The sequence below is a fragment of the Apodemus sylvaticus genome, chromosome 14 (genome assembly GCF_947179515.1).
Source record: "Apodemus sylvaticus chromosome 14, mApoSyl1.1, whole genome shotgun sequence".
Taxonomy (NCBI): domain Eukaryota; kingdom Metazoa; phylum Chordata; class Mammalia; order Rodentia; family Muridae; genus Apodemus; species Apodemus sylvaticus.
In genome coordinates this window covers 67086417-67104177 of record NC_067485.1, presented here as the reverse complement: position 1 = coordinate 67104177, position 17761 = coordinate 67086417, and the positions used below count along the sequence as shown (strand labels likewise).

Below are 17761 nucleotides of genomic sequence, written 5' to 3'. Positions count from 1 at the left end.
CATCTATAAGAAGTCTTGGGGGTGTAGATGAAATCTGAGTTTTCATAGTCCCCAAGTCTTGGCCCTTGGACATCACAGGCATGCATATAAATCTTCCTAGATCTGCTGTCCTGCCAGAGAAAATAATGCCAGGAGTTCTTTCATGCACTAGTAACTCATAGATCTTACTTAGGAGGAGAGAGGCTAGTCTTCATTGAATTGACAGAAGGTAGATATTTAGCTTGAAACAATCCAGTCTGTCTCCTATTGACATTTTGCATTTTCTGGGGTGTTGGAGTTGTTCATATCTTTGGCATAGTGGTTATCCTTGCTTAGCACATTCCTTAATTTATCTAAGTAAAGAAATTATCTTTTCCTTTGACTTATTTTTATTTCAGATCCACCAGTTACTGCAGATGGCTGGGTTATTTACAAAGACTACCAGTACTATTTTAGCAAAGAGAAAGAAACCATGGACAACGCACGAGCATTCTGCAAGAAGAATTTTGGTGATCTTGCTACAATTAAAAGTGAAAGTGAAAAGAAGTTTCTATGGAAATATGTAAGGATATGGTTAAATGTAGAATAGCATGCTATAAAGAAAGATGATTTCTGCATTCAGCACCTTAGAACAAAATTTTAAATTACATACTAAATGTTAGGCTAGGTTTAGGGTAAATGATTCAAGGTCCTGAGGCCCTGATACAGAGTCACATATAGGGATGTACTTTATTGTTAAAACATCCATTGTAGAATCACCGAATCCAGAAATACTTTGTTAAGTCTAAACATTACGATAATCCCTTTCAGTTTATGAATTTAATTTTCAAGGCTCATGTCTTAACTAATTGTTATGTCTCAATCCTAGAGCACTTGTATAACATACAATATGATTATCAATTTTATTATTCATATGAAAATGTCAGTAGTACCCAAGTTGTCAGTTACTCCTGAAAGTAACATTTTCCTTAGTGTTTTCTGCTTAAAAAATTAACAAGAATCTTCATGTGGCCTACTCCACATTTTCCAGAGAAGGAATGAGCAGAATAGCAGAAAATGGATTTGTCAATATTTAAAGGAAAAGTTCACTTGACTACAAAGATATGAAGACATAGTTTAATATTATCCTCTTTGTGGATATTTCCTTTGGAACACTCAGGATACATCCTAATGTTGCATAAATGCCGATTTGTAACACATGGTATAAGTCCTTATATCCTTATGTATGATGTACAAATCCCATTGCCTATTTCATTTTAAAGGGCCTTTTCAGCACCCAGTTCTTATAGATAGTTGTTCTTATAGTAAATTACCTAAAGTACTCACTTTCTAAATACAGGTTATTGCATTGTGAGCATATTTTTATCCTTATGAATATAATTCTATAGTATTTGTGCATGAATTCCTCCTTGGGAAACATAAATAGGCCCCCTTACTAATCCTTAGGTTTTGTCTAAGTTGCTTAGTAGATGACTGTAAATTATATTTATAAACTTTTGCATTCTAGATAAACAAGAATGGTGGACAGTCACCATATTTTATTGGCATGTTGATCAGCTTTGATAGAAAGTTCATGTAAGTAAATGAAGCTAACATCATGGCGTAGAAAAGAGATCTGACAAACACATAGGAGCTGTTTTGAGACCTTTGTTTGCCAAATGCATTAAAAGTTCCATAACAATATGAATCTGAAAAAAAATCTTTAAAAATGTGAAAATAAAACTATTTAAGATGACTATTAAGATCTTCAACATTATTAATTATTTAAGTGCTCAAAAATGGATTTGATCTCGCAAAATGTCACTAGTCTTTATTTTAGGGTACTCAGCCACCAGCAAATCATTGGCTAAGATGTGTTAAATAGAGAGGGATGCTGGATATATTTTCAAGATTGCAAACCCTGTTTGGATCAATGTTTGTACACAGGGTCAAATGTCCCCCTTTCTATGTCCCACCTTGCAGCAGCAACACATTCAAGTTCATGGTGAAACTTTCCCCCAGCAGAGCAGACTGGCTCCTTCCTTAGACACGGGGCCAGGAATGGCTGTTCTTGAGAAAGAGACTTCTTAAATTTCTGAGGTTGTCTTATAATTCTGAGGTTATCTTTCAAAGTTCATTAACATTCTCCTGAATTTCAAGAGCAGATGTGCCTATCTGTCCCACATACAGCTATCTTAGTGACTTACATTTGTGGGACTTTGATTGCTACTTTTGAGCAACTGAGATTTGAAGTCGTTTGTTATTTCTAAGGAATAGATATGCCGGCTATCCTTATGGGCAAACACCCATTTGATCATCTCCAGAACAAGAGGGCTGACTTTTATGATTTCGTTTATTTCCAGCTCCCAGAGTCCTTGAATTTCTGTAACTTATGACAATAGTCATTGGCTCACCCATTTTATGAAAACAAAGAGTGAGCAAAAAACTCAGAATGGAGCTAATGAGAAATAATGTATTTTCCGCCTCTTTGAGAAATTGTATAGAAATTGTAGGTTGTTAAAATTGGCTGGAAATCATGATTTACGAGTGCTGTGGAACAGATTTTGCTTCTGGATTCCAGAGTGATCTGGCTATACATGTTCCCCTCTTCCGCACTATTGGCAGCTTGTTCTGAGGAGTGCAAAGAGTGTGGACCAGCCTTCAGTGTCCACATCATTCTTATGCATCTAATTAAGTAGATTCTTTAATAATGGACAAGATTAGATCTAATCGTGGTTGTGAACTTGACCTGAAGGTATCAAGGAGACTACAGAGGAAAACAAAGGATACCTAGCAGCAGACATTTGAAGTTCCTATTAGTTTCTTTAGGTTCCTCCTATTTGCTACACACCCCATGTTCCCTTCATCTTGAGGTATTTGCCTTTTCCCACTTCTATGTTGTAGCCAGTCATTTTGGCTGGGTTGTTGAAAAAGGTTTCAATTTTCTTTTGCAGCTGGATGGATGGAAGCAAAGTAGATTTTGTGGCTTGGGCTACAGGGGAACCCAACTTTGCCAATGATGATGAAAACTGTGTCACGATGTACACAAATTCAGGTAGACCATAAACTGATCTTATCGAACGTGCTGTGGTGCGATGCATGCCTTCCCTTGAGTCTTTAGGCTAAAACAGCAAGCAGTATACTTTTTTTTTATTCGATATTTTTTTATTTACATTTCAAATGAGTTCTCCTTTTCTGGCTTCCCACTCCCTGAAAGTCCCATAAACCCTCTTCCCTCCCCCTATTCCCACTTTCAAAGAGAAAGACAGAGACTCCAAATGTTATTAGTGTAACAGTTCTGTTTGCAAAGATAAATCTATCAGGATGTTCATCAGCAAGCTAACAAATGACGTTATCATCCTATTTCTTCCAAATTGTGAGGCATTTTCTATGTTCTTATGTGAGGAAAATACCTAGAATATGCTTATAACCAACTACCTTTATCTCTCTCTAGCTCCTTTTCATTGCATGTAATGGGAACGTTGGTGTAATTTGTCTTTTTTTGAGATTAAGTGAAGTAAACACATACTTAAGTATTATATGATTGATTATTGGTGATTAATAATTTACTAATATATCTGTTATACCAAGAGTATACTCAGCATATAGGGCTCTTTCTGCAAAGCTCTTATGAGCTAGGTGAAAGAGAGAGGGGAGGAGAGAGAGGGGGGAGGTAGGGAAGGAGGGAGGGAGGGAGAGAGGGGGGAGGGAGAGAGAGAGAGAGAGAGAGAGAGAGAGAGAGAGAGAGAGAGAGAGAGAGAGAGAGAGATCGTATAGGTTCTTCTAGTCATGTGAAAATAGCATAAGGTTATTCTGAGCCATTTTTTGGAGACCTCTCCTGAGAGATCGTATCTTTGAAGGTCTGTTTTAAACTGAGAGTGTGCAGATCTACCTGAGCTCATCTCTTTTGCAGGGTTCTGGAATGACATCAACTGTGGTTTTCCTAATAACTTCATCTGCCAGCGGCATAACAGCAGCATCAATGCCACTGCCATGCCTACCACGCCCCCAACCCCAGGTGGCTGCAAGGAAGGTTGGCATTTGTACAACAACAAGGTAATGGAGAAAACTGATCTCAGTCTTGGTGTTTGTATTAGGTGGTTTTCTTGTTGCTGTAAAAAAAAAAAAAAAAGACAATAGAAGCAAGAGAGATTTTGATTCCCTATTCCCTATTTCGGAGGACCCAGGCTATTAGAGCAGAGCAGGTGGAGCAGAAGGCTCCTTGGAGGTGGGAACAAATGGCGGATTAGGACTCAAAGGACCAGAAGAGGGTCCAGCTGCATCCCTGAGAGCCTCCCTCCACGTCCTATATCCACCAGCCAGGCCCATGTCCCAAAGATTACATATTAAAAAAAAAAAAAAAAAAAAAAAAAAAAAAAAAAAAAAGCTGGCGCCATCATCTGAGGAGCCAGAGCTCAGATGCATGAGCCTTTGGGGAACATTTCCTACTTAACCCCAGCAGCGCTGTCCACTGCGGGGCAGCGACAGACAGATGCCAACCCTCAGCCCGCGGAGTTAACTTCCGCCTACGTCATCTGTCATCTCCTTAGGACTGCTTGTGCAAGAATAGCTGGAGATTCCCATCACAAATTCTCAATGGAAAGTAAGAACATAGTCAACTCTTAGCCAAAGATCTGTGCCCTTTATCTCAAGCGGGGAAAAAAAAAAACCTCCGCAGAGAAATAACGTGGGCCATGAAGCTGGTTTGATTTTTTTCCTTTGCCATTCTCTTTTGGGTCTGAGAAAAAAATTATTTATCTGTAATTTTAATGATTTGATTTCCTGATGTGAGCTTTATTATCTTTAGCTAAAACCTCTGCTTTCCTCCTCCCCTTCCGTTTCAGTGCTTTAAAATTTTTGGATTTGCGAACGAAGAAAAAAAAAACTGGCAGGACGCACGGGACACTTGCAGAGGACAGAAAGGCAACCTGGTGTCCATAGAGAACGCAAAGGAGCAAGGTGCACACACCCACACACCTTGGCAGCTATGAATATCCCTGGAAATTATGAATATATATATAAATTTGCCCTAAAGTGATAGACAGTTGCTTATTATAACTGACTTTTTTCTTTTTCCTGGAATAAGATACAGTAGGGGAAAAATCTTCTCAATTTCTTACTAGGAAGTGATTTTATTTTATTTAGTGTTAGATGCCATACTGGGATTTTTTAAATGCATTTTTATTGGATGTTTTATTTATTTACATTTCAAATGTTATCCCTGTTCCTGGTTTCCCCTCCTCAAACACCTTATCCCATCCTCCCTGCTTCTACCCACGAGGGTGCTCCCCCACCCACCCACTCACTCCTGCCTCACCACCCTGGCATTCCCCTACAGGGGGGCATCAAGCCTTCACAGGACCAAGGGCCTCCCCTCCCATTGGTGCTAGATATACAGACCGTTTTTTTTTTTTTTAATTCTTCATAGAATTCTTTCCCATTTCCATAGCAACTCTATTGGCCAGGCATTATTATTATTCCAGCTTATGGACAAGGAAATGACGTTCACAGAGCCTTTGGGGGAAGGAGCTTGCTTGGTCAGAAGTGGAGTTTAGCATCAATACCTGGGTATCAGCCCATCTCCTGTCCTGTTGCTAAACCAGTCTGTTGTGTGAGGGGCCAAAGAAGAGTAGCTCTGAGAACGAAAGGAGCATCTGCTGACCTCCCACATGCCCCTGTCTGGCCCAGATCACACAATTTACAACACAGCAAAGCTGATATCTTAATGTAAACTTTAAACAAATGCAAGAAAAAGTCTTTTTGATGAGACACAAGGATAAGCTGGAGCTATGGGAGTATCTGATAAGAGAACTCTTGTCACAATCATACAGAGGATTGTAAAATTCATTCTTCTGTCAGGAGACAGAAGTTGGAGCTGGAGAGAAACCTCAGCCAATGAAGAACATGTAGCATAAGTTATGAGGACCCGAGTTTAATCCTCAGCACCCGGGTGCAAAACCTGGGGTGGCATATGTGTAGTTCCAGCACAGAGGAGTTAGAGAAAGGAAAATCCCTGAGGATTTCTGGCCCATCAGCCTAATAGAACTAGCAGTCTCTAGGCTACTAAGAGACTCTTTTACATAAAACCTTAGTTGGCTGGATTCTGAGGAATATATAGAGATATTCTGGTCTCAATACATATGGCCACATGCATGAGCACACAGACTTTCTTCCTTCCAGAAATAAAGGTATTGACCACTCTCAGGTGATCCTTTGAGGACTACCTTTGCTGATATAGGTATCCCATTCAAACTGTTTTGTTCTCTAAGGCTTATCTTGACCGATTTTGGGAGATTCTGACTAAGCTATTCAAGGGTTTGGAAACCATAGCAGTTGGTGTATGGATCAGAGACCTTCAAGTTAAATACTTTGAGAAAAAGAACATGTCCTTGGAAGGTCCACCTTATATGGTCTTAAGAGGAAGGTCTGGGTAAATGAGTAATGGATACAGGGAAAAATATTTAAGTTCAAAATGAGGAGGCCATTCCAGTAGCCAGGATTGATGAGACACATCATGTTGTGAACAGGGCAAGGTTTGCAAAGGATTTTGAAATGGTTAAGTTGGTTGGTTGGTGTCCAAGCGGACACTGTAGAGCCACAATACTGGCCTATATGTTGTGCACAGAAAAAGTCCAATTAAAGCTTGTTGTGTGTGTAAATATATAAAAAGGCTATAGGAAAAAATTAGGCTATATATTCTTTAACATCTCTTTTAGTTGGATAGGTGTGGAGGAACATATACTTGTATGGTGTGCACATGCATGTGTGTGCAGCTGCACATAGATGTGTGTGCTTATGTGGAGATTGATGGAGAACACAAGGAATCTTCTACTGTCACTCTCTGCCTTGTTGAGTCAGGATCTCTCTCTCTCTCTCTCTCTCTCTCTCTCTCTCTCTCTCTCTCTCTCTCTCTCTCTCTCTCTCAAGTTGAAGCTAGGCTAGCATCCAGCCAGCTCCAGTGATCCTCCTGCCTCCATCCTCCCCATGCTGGGCTTACAGGCATATATATCACCACATCCCGCTTTTTTTTTTTTTTTTTTTTGCTATCCGAACTTGGGTCCTAACTCTTACTTACTGCTTTATATCGCCAGCCCAAGAGTGTATTTTGACTTTCAAAATATTTATCCAAGATTATATATATGAAATAGTACAGAAGAGACGATACCAGAAACCCGCATGTTGCTCTCCCAGATGCTTGCTCTATTAAGGCACAGATGGGCAGCGCACTCTCGTAAGACACAAGATACATGAAACCAACCAAACTCCCACAAACATCTTTGACAAGTTCAGCAGCTATTCAGACACCCACAGCAGAAGGTCAAACAATGACACACGATACAAGAACATAACATTCACATGTCTCGAGCTGGCTCACCACATTTTTTTTTGCCTCAGCTACCCAGCAGGGAAACAGAGTAATGGATTTCCTCTCTTCACCACAAAGTGCTGATTCCTGGCAGAACAGAGTTAGAATCGGAGCGGTGAGATGTGCAGAAGGAAACAATTTTCAGATAAAATAACATTATTCCTGGCAAAACAGACACACGCTGTTGAATTCGTAATGTGGTTGTTGGCAGTGGGGGGACGTCGGTGCTGAATGCTACCACATAGAGCTGTTCACAGCGGTTGAGCAGGAGGCAGAAGTTACAATCTTGTTTAGGAGATGAGTGAAACCAAAACAAATATCTATCTGCATTCTTAGTTCACTAAAGAATATGGGAAGAAAAACATTTGGAGGTATTTTTATCTTTAGTTAATTGAGAAAAGTGTAAAAATGAACAAGGCTCTTCATTTTGAAAATGGGGTCAACTGTTCATTTTGTGCTCATACTTTGTGCAGATGCTTATGATTCCACAGACTTTATTTTGCATTAAAAAAGATTTTCCCCCCCTCTGTGTGTGTGTGTGTGTGTATGCGTGTATGGGGCCACATGTATGGGGCTGCCTGTGGAGGCCAGAAGAAGGTGTTGGATCCTTTGAGGCTAGAGTTTCAGGTGGTTGTGAACTACTCACTGTAGGCACTAGGAATTGAACTTGGGTCTTCTGAAAAAATGTAGCAAGCATTCTCAAATACAGAGTCATCTCTGCAGGCCCTTATTTTGTATTTTCTATCATAGTCCCCAAATGCTGTGTCCTTTCATTTCTTGTCCATATTCATGGGGCATATGTTGCTGTTTTAGCAAACAGAGATACTGCTTATCTAGCAGGTATAGATGATGGTGGGATTAAGAGGCAACTGGTGAGTGGAGCTTTGGGGGGGGGGGGAGCTGAAGGGAAGGTACAGGGCAATAAAATCATCCACTGTTTTCGGATGTTTGTTCCTGCCTCTCTTCCACACGATTACTGATGCAATAAAAAGTAAAGGTATTCTATATACTCTAGATCTTCTAATTCTATGTAGTGAACCATTTAACTTAAGGATGGCTGGGTCTGTACATCTTCATTAGATGGCTAAGTTTCCCAGGACCTGATTCCCTGGAAGGATCCTGACTAGATAACCCTTGCCTGGGTATTCTGTGAAACTGAAAATTTGGGAGCAAGGTGCTTCTTGTTTGGATAAATGGCTTTGATCTTCAGATCCTTTCGTAGTTGGAAACTCTTCCTCTACTAATTATCACCATCAGATTGTTTTATTTACAGAACCAGGACAACTGGTAACGTACAGGGTGTGTTGTTGTTGTTGTTGTTGTTGTTGTTGTTCTGAGAGGGAGAAGCATAAGAGGCAGAGAGCAGGGCCTTGCCTGTGCCCATTGCATTTGCTCTGTCACCTTTCATGTTTCATTATGGGTTAGGGTCATGCTAAGTTGCCATGGTATTTATCCTGTAGTCCAGAGAGTTTCGAACTTGGGATCTTCCTGCCTCAGAATCCTGGGTCTAAAGTCTTGTGCCACCTGTGCTCCAATTCCCAGGGATCCAACATCCTCTTCTGGCCTCTGAGCCACCACGACACATGTGACTATACACACATGTCTATGCCTGCCTGTGTATACACACACACACACACACACACACACACACAAATGAAAACACAAAACAGGATTATAGGATGAGGTTTAATGAATTAGAAGAGCACCTTTTTTTTTTTTTTGTCGGGGAGTAGGCAGCTTCTAGCCACAGCTCATATTGCATATGCAGCATGAGTGGATGGGAAGGCTTTGAGACTCACTTAGTCCTTCCTCTGGTGCCTTTGGGTGAGATACAACTTTCCCAACTATCTGCAATTGTAGTATACAACCCAGCCTTTTACTTTAAGGAGCACATAACATTCTGAAATTCAGTTGCTGATGAGAATACTAAGAATAGACTCTATTTTTTGTGGATTCTTTTTCTTTTTTTCTTTTTTGGTTTGGGAATACTAACAAGAGTTGAGTTATGTGGTCAGTATTTTTAAATTAACATGTTTAAAAATATTTCTTTGTATTTGCACCGTTCACAGTCCCAAGTTTTAAATCATCTCGTGTAAATCATCTTGCTTTCAGCATTTATTACCTATCACATGAGAGACTCCACTTTCAATGCCTGGATTGGGCTGAATGATATCAACTCAGAACACACGTTCCTGTGGACAGGTGGACGAGGAGTTCATTATACAAACTGGGGGAAAGGCTATCCTGGTGGAAGAAGAAGCAGCCTATCTTATGAAGATGTGAGTTTCTTGAAATCACTTCTCCATACCATCTCCATGTGCAAAGAGTTATCTTGTTGATTAATTTTCTGTGATATATTCCTAGAATCCTCCTTCCTGTGTTCTGGTTTTGCAGATTTTTTTTCTCAGACTGAATCAACCTTAGAGGAGGGAAGTTTAGTTAAGAACTCTTCATTGGCAGTGAGCAGTAGAAATCCAGCCTCACTCATTGGTACTCAGGAGAAAAAACTTGATCCCAAGGTTACAATGGCACCATCTGCCCCTTATCCCTTGTAACTTTTGCAGCAATTGGGATGCTGGTCTGAAAGCCATCACTACTTCTGAAGTTATCATCAGAAGCATGACCATTACTTACCCTGTATTTATATAGCACTTGATCTCTGACAAACACCATGCTGAATGCTTTTATATATCAGAATATAGATTATTGCTTCTCTAGCTTATTTGTAAATTTTTACTTAATTCTTATATCATCTAATGATCAATTGGCTCATGTTAAACATTATCCTAGGGATTTCAAATAATATGAAAAAATATGAATGTTTTAATGATGTGTTTAAATATGGCTATCCATATTTAAACATGAAAGTTTTAAACCGGAGTACAAGTCTTATGTTCCAAATGTGGTAATAGAGAAATGAGAATGTAATGTGTCAGAGTCTGCTGTCCAATGCCAGAAGACAGAGGATGGGGTGACTTTGTTGTATGGGTACACACCTATAGGGCTCTTTGTGTCAGATACTGTCATTGTGGGACATGATGTGTGGGGTTGGGGGTGGAAAAGAATCAGTTGTGGAGAGGTTTTTCAGGAAGTTAAAAAATAATAACCAGGAAAATGAAAGAGGATGGAGATGGCATTCATGCTATGTGAGTGATATGAGCAAAGTCATCTTAAAAAACGTTCCAGGTGTCTCTCGTAGGAGTGAGTTTAAGGTAAGCAGAAGTGAGAGAAACTTTGGTGCTCTGTTTGTGTGTTGTCAGAGGGAGAACAAAGAGTAAGGCTGAGTGGAGAATGATCAGATCAGTGTGGCTTTTTATGGCAGTTAAGTTGACAGCCATATTCAAGGTAGAAACATTCTGTTGCAATATAAGTGATTCTCTTTGTAGAAGTTATTTGTCACGGAGTGTGTAGATTAGGCTGGAAAACACAGTGAGGTTAAAATAAAATGGAATGCACTGGGAAGTCATAAGAAGTAAAAGTTTAGGCGGAGGCACCTGCGTGGGAGGTGGAGGGGACAATTGGAAGGTGGTGGTGGGTCGGACAAGCTGTGAGGCTGGATCATCTTACAAATTGTAAGTGAGTGGTAACAATGGCATGTTTTTGGACTAACAGATTGATTGGAGTCATTATTAATCTATACTTGTTGCTTTCGTTTTCCTTATCCACAAACGGCAGGCTGACTGTGTTGTTGTGATTGGTGGCAACTCACGAGAGGCAGGGTCCTGGATGGATGACACCTGTGAAAGTAAACAAGGTTATATATGCCAAACACAGACTGGTAAGTTTTGCCTAAATCTCACCAATGAGGGCTGGGTTTAAGTTACATGAGCCCATGACAGACGAAAGAGGTGGTCTGCCGCTCTCCAAAGAGGTGCGATTTTCTATACTTTATTTATGAATCTGATCCGTTCATTACAGAAAGTTCTGTATTGATTAAGGTTGAAGTGATTTTTTTTTAAAAATTAGAAACTTGTAATATATATCAGTCAGCTTTTTGTGACTGTGAGAAAATGCCCAAAGGAATCAACTTAAAAGCAGCAAAGATTTATTTTGAGGTCTGCGTGTCTCAGAGTCTGGTCTCTAGGCCATCACTTTAGGCCTGTGGTGAGGCAAAATACAATTTGAAGCAGGCCATGGAAAAACATGTCACAGTAGCTGGGAAACAAAATGGAAAGAAAGGAAGGGCGGATGTCCCATTGTAAAAGTATGTTTTATTCTCCAGATGTAATTGTCATCTCAGAGGCTTACTGCTTTATAATTGTTTCTAATCTCTGGCTGGCGGGTTCAACCCAGTTGTCCTGGGCCAGACTCCTCTCCAAGCTGACTGATTCAAACTGGCTTCTCTTGGCTTCTGACTGAATTGCTTTGCTTGGCCTCAAAATCTCTCTGACAATCTGTTTCGGTCTTCTGGCTCCTTCTTACTCTCTGTCTCATTCTGTCTTCACCTGTGTCTAGCTTGTTCTTTCTGTAAACTGTCTCTATAAAACTGTTCCCCCCACCATTACTCCCTGCACTGCTCTCTTCAGTGTCCTCTTTGCAGTCTATTCTCCCGACAGTGGGGTATATTCTATTTCTGGCTCGTTCTGTCCAATTGTCTGATTCATCAGTTTGTCTGCCCCTCAGTTAGATGTCCCTTTCAAATATGACTGCTGCCTTCTACAAACTAAATTTACCTACATTGTTAGGGATTAAAGGAATACAGACTAAGGACATGTCTGTATTCCAACCAAATCATTCTTTAATCCAGGGTATGTCTGCATTCCTACCAGATTACATTTTTGGATATCATTCCTTGCCAGTGCAGCCATGTTGCTCTTTAATCCATCCATATTTAATGTTCTTCTTTACAATTTTGTCGTAACTAGTGATGAAGCATTCTGGAAAACACACGGTAGATGGGGGAGGGATGTGAGAGCACTGTGCAGGAGCCAGGTTCAATCCCAGAGCCCACGTGATGGATCACAACCATCTGCAACTCAAGTCCAGGAGATTCAATGCCTTCTTATGGACAATATAGGCACTGCATACCATAAACAAATATGTGTGCACAAAAAACACCCATACACAGAAAATAAACAAAAACTAAAAAGTTGCCTAACCTAACCAACCATATGGAAACAATCTCCAAATATTTGGTAGCATTTCTTTTTATTTTCTACAGATATTATAAGGAATACGTACACTGGACATAACACTCAATCATATTGATTGTGTGTAGACTTCTGTGAAACTGTACTTTTTGTTGTTGTCGTCGTTGTCGTCATCATCATCATCATCATCATCATCATCATCATCCATGTTCTCCCCCTCCTCCTCCTCCTCCTCTTCCTCCTTCTCCTCCTCTTCCTTCTCCCTTCTCCCTAGGCTTAGGAGTTTTAAGGCTTCCATGAAAGATGTGATAGTTTAAGGAGTCTGTCCAGGGTCTTTTGGTCAAAGAACCCTGTGCCAACACAAGATGGCAGTAGCAGCAGAGGAGAGGGAGGCTGATACTTCCTGAAAATGAGTTATGGTTAAAGAGCCTGACTGAAAATAAGAAAGTTTGGCACCTCTTAGGACATAATAAGCAGATGTTTATGTGGAACAGGTTAGAGAACTGGCCCAGTCAGAACCTGTAGTCAAGAGTAAATAGAACTGGAGGCTACTGATTACTTTTCTACAAAAACCCAAGTATTTGAGGTATGCTTGCCACACAATGCCTGTTAAGACCCTTCTACTCTGTCATGGTCAGGGACGATTTTAGATAATATGTAAACAAATGAAAGTGGATGCTTTTCAATAGAACTTTATAGGCGCACATTTGATTTTCATATAATGTCAGGAAACATTAACCATTTATGCCCCTGCTCCAACAGCAAGTTGTAGCTTATATGTTACAAAACTAGAGAAATAATCAGATTTAGCTTTCTTCCTATTAGCTGGTCTCTGCACAGTGGCATTAGCTAAGGTTCACAGGAACAACCTCTGCTTTCTATGTCTTAAATGGTTTAGAATCCAGATAGAAAATAACAATTAGAAGCCCAAGCTGGGACATTAAAGAAAGGAGAGAAGACCTGTCTTCAAGGAGCTCCTAGGCTCAGCATTAATTTGAATAAGACAGCAAGAGTTTCTACAGGGGTATTACAGGTAGAATTGGATAGATATAAAGGTGCAATCACAGAAGGGATTTCTTTTAGAAAATGATTTTAGTGTGTGTGTGTGTGTGTGTGTGTGTGTGTGTGTGTTGCTTGCAGTCCTGTCTGTGTACCATATGCATGAAGCACTTGAGATCAAAGCACATCAGATACCCTGGGTCTTGCGTAACAGATGGTTGTAACCTGCTATGTCAGTGCTGGGAAAAAAAACAAACACAGGAACTCTGCAAGAGCAACATGTACTCTTAACCATTGACCCATCTCTCTAGCCACAGAAGATATTCTTGATTATGACATTTGATCAAGAGAAAAAAAGCAAAGATTAATGATGGCAGGAAGACAGATGTTTAATTTGTAGCATTAAATTTTGGCTGTCCTTTTATGGAGACACTAGATCACAGAAGATATGCAAGAATCTTTGTTTTCTACTTAGAAATCTGTATATAAAATATATATATAATATACATTAACAATTACAATTTAATTTTTATGTAAATGAGTGATTTGCTTCATATATCTGTGTATTATGTACATGCCTGGTTCCTATGGAAGTCAAAAGAAGGTATCAGATAGCCTTGAATTGATGCACCCATCATATGGTTGCTGGGAATTGAATCTAGATCTTCTTCAAGAATAACAAGTGTTATGAACTGCTGAACTTTCCATCAAGACCCATAAGTATATATGTGTCTGTGTGTATAAATGTGTACATATATATTGTATACATGTGCATATGTGATATGTTTATACAAATATGTATGCATATGCATACACATGCACAATCAGGTATATATTTTATACAGTTTGACAATTGTTTAATCAGACAAGCTGATCAAAAATAAAGCTTTGTGGACTAGAGAGAGAGTTCAGTCAGACAATTGCTTACCTTGCAAATTTAAGGAGCTCTACCCCCATAACCAACATAAGAAGACAAGTGAGGTGGCACATCCTTGTAATCCCAGCAGTGGGGAAGAAGAGACAGGTGGACCTTTGCAGCTTACTGTCCAGCCAGCTCACACTCTTTGAGGAGTTCCAGCTCAGTGAGAGACCCCTTCTCAAAGTCATGATGTTGGCTTCTAGGGAAAGAAAGTCAAGGTTGATCCCTGGTTCTACATGCACATGTATACACATGTGCACCTCCACACATGTACTACTGTGCACACATCAATGTACACAAATGTGTACACGCAGAGAGAAATACTAGTTTTATGTTGTAAAATACATGGTGAAAATATCTTTAAGCCCTGCCAGTTTAAACTTATGATTTTGTGTTTACATCTATGATGGATGAGCAGGGGAGTTTGATACTGAAGGTGCTCCATTATTGGCCCATTGATAATGCTAATGAAAATAATCTTTCTATTCTAGACCCTTCCTTGCCTGTTTCTCCAACCGCAACTCCAAAAGATGGCTTTGTTACGTATGGTAAAAGCAGCTATTCCCTTATGAAATTGAAGCTACCATGGCACGAAGCAGAGAAATATTGCAAGGATCATACTTCCCTGCTTGCTAGCATTCTAGACCCCTACAGTAATGCATTTGCATGGATGAAAATGCACCCACTTAATGAACCCATATGGATTGCCCTGAACAGCAACTTGGTAAGATGCTAGAACATTCACAGCATAACATGATTGGTAAATTATAGGACAACGTGTTTCTCTTTCTGTTTCTTCAGTCAAACACGTACATAGGCTCTACTGTCAGTGGTCTAGTGACCTAGCGATAATGCGTCAGAAACCAAACCAAGAACTCTCTGGCATTTACAATAATTGGCTTTGGATAGTTATATCCAGAATTATATTATACATCCAAACAGCTCCATGCATTTGTTTATTCGTCTCCAGTGTCATAGCTACACAGCTGCAGCATGAGAAGAGAAAGTAGGTCAGGAGCACAGGGAATGGGGGATGGGATACTTCATGTTATGTTGCAAAACAGTTTAGAATTGTTATGAGTCCCAGACTTATAGAGTTTCCGTCTATGTATGAAAAGTGTTTCATTGAAGTCACATCCTTTCTTTCCAAAGCAGAGAGAGAAGGGTGGAGGACAGGGGCAAAGTGAGGGATGAAGCTCTGAACTAAGAGAGGCAATAAGGTAGAGACTCCTGGGGCATACGCCACCCGTCACTTGTCCACCATTTGACAATTCTTGATCTTAGAGCAAAAACTATTTCTCCTTGGATAATGTTTTATTTTTTAATTTATTTTTTTTTCTAAATGAGATTAGATCTTTCTGTAATTAGATATTTGCTTCATTTACATTTCATCTTTTTATTAGATATTTGCTTTATTTATATTTCAAATGGTATCCCCTTTCCTTGTTACCCCTCCTAAAATCCCCATCCTCTCCCCCTCCCCCTGCTTACCCTCCCTCCCTCAATTTCCTGAATGTATCCCTCTATTCTGGGGAATCGAGCCTTCACAGGACCAATGGCCTCTCCTCTCACTGATGTCTGAAATGGTCATCTTCTGCTACATATGTAGCTGGAGCCATGGGTCCCTTCATGTGTACTCTTTGGTTGGTAGTTTAGTCCCTGGGAGCTCTGGAGGTACTGGTTGGTACATATTATTGTTCCTCCTGCAGGACTGCAAATCTATTCAACTCCTTGGGTCCTTTCTCAGCAGCTTCATTGGGTATTTTGATCCACTTTCCAAAAATGATCAAAGTATCCACACGTTGGTCTTCCTTCTTCGTGAGCTTCATGTGGTCTGTGAGTTGTATCTTCGGTATTCTGAGCTTTTGGGCTAATACCCACTTATCAGCGAGTACATACCATGTGTGTTCTTTTGTGATTGGGTTACCTCACCCAGAATGATAGTTTCTAGCTCCATCCATTTGCCTAAGAATTTCATGAATTCATTGCTTTTAATAGCTGTATAGTACTCCATTTTGTAAATGTACCTCATTTTCTGTATCCATTCCTCTGTTAAGGGACATCTGGGTTCTTTCCATCTTCTAGCTATTATAAATAAGGCTGCTATGGACATAGTGGAACATGTGTCCTTATTACATGTTGGAGCATTTTCTGGGTATATGCCCAGGAGTGGTACAGCTGAGTCCTTAGGTAGTGCTATGTCCAAGTTTCTGAGGAACCTCCAAACTGATTTCCAGAGTGGTTGTACCAGCTTGCAATCCCACCAGCAGTGGAGGAGTGTTCCTCTTTCTCCACATCCTCACCAGCACCTGCTGTCCCTTGAGTATTTGATCATTCTGACTGGTGTGAGGTAGAATCTCAGGGTTGTTTTGATTTGCATTTCCCTGATGATTAAGGATGTTGAACATTTCTTTAGGTGTTTTTCAGCCATTCGGTATTCCTCAGTTGAGAATTCTTTATTAAGCTTTGTACCCCATTTTTTAATAGGGTTATTTGGTTCTGTGGAGTCTAACTTCTTAAGTTCTTTGTATATATTGGATATTAGCCCTCTATCAGATGTAGGATTGGTAAAAATCTTTTCCCAATCTGTTGGTTGCCATTTTGTCTGATTGACAGTGTCCTTTGCCTTACAGAAGCTTTGTAATTTTATGAGGTCCTATTTGTCAATTTTTGATCTTAGAGCATAAGCTATTACTGTTCTGTTCAGGAAATTTCCCCATGTGCCCATGTGCTCCAGGTTCTTCCCCACTTTCCCTTCTATTAGATTCAGTGTGTCTGGTTTTATGTGGAGGTCCTTGATCCACTTGGTCTTGAGCTTTGTACAGGGAACTAAGAATGGATCGATTTGCATCCTTGCATTTGAAAATGCTCTTTTTTTCCCACTGGATAGCTTTAGCTCCTTTGTCAAAGAGCAACTGACCACAGTTAATTTCTGGGTCTTCAATTCTATTGCATTAATTTACCTGCCTGTCACTGTACCAATACCATGCACTTTTTATCACTGTTGCTCTGTAGCATAGCTTGAGGTCAGGGATGGTGATTCCATGAGAAGTTCTTTTATTGTTGAGAATAGTTTTTGCTATCCTGGACTTTTTGTTATTCCAGATAAATTTGGAAATTACTCTTTTTTTTTTTTTATCTTTACAACTAAGTTTTATTTTCAATTTTACTACTAGTTTTCATTATCATAAAAGATAAAGAATATGAAAAAGAATAGTCATAATTAAAAGATAGATTGCAAAGTTAGAAGCAATTACACATATGAAAGAAATTCAGGAGTCAACCACTGATTAAAAATATAAAACTTCCTTCTGTAAGTATTTCTTGTGTTCCTACGGTGGGCCTTTATTCTCCAAGGGCTCAGAGCTTCATTAGTGAATAAAAACAATACAGTTTCATGTTTCTGGGGCATTTCCATTACAGTAGTCA

General features: G+C 39.8%; 1 protein-coding gene across 1 annotated transcript in view; it reads left to right on the top strand.

Annotated features, from left to right (window-relative positions):
• The window catches only part of Mrc1 (mannose receptor C-type 1), a 97813-nt gene that overhangs the window by 58388 nt on the left and 21664 nt on the right, over window positions 1-17761 (top strand). Inside the window, exons 17-24 of the mRNA XM_052156861.1 lie at window positions 378-541; window positions 1487-1554; window positions 2913-3013; window positions 3872-4014; window positions 4803-4917; window positions 9437-9603; window positions 11000-11102; window positions 14824-15056. Coding sequence (XP_052012821.1) covers window positions 378-541; window positions 1487-1554; window positions 2913-3013; window positions 3872-4014; window positions 4803-4917; window positions 9437-9603; window positions 11000-11102; window positions 14824-15056 — 1094 coding nt within the window. The remainder of the gene's footprint in view (window positions 1-377; window positions 542-1486; window positions 1555-2912; window positions 3014-3871; window positions 4015-4802; window positions 4918-9436; window positions 9604-10999; window positions 11103-14823; window positions 15057-17761) is intronic.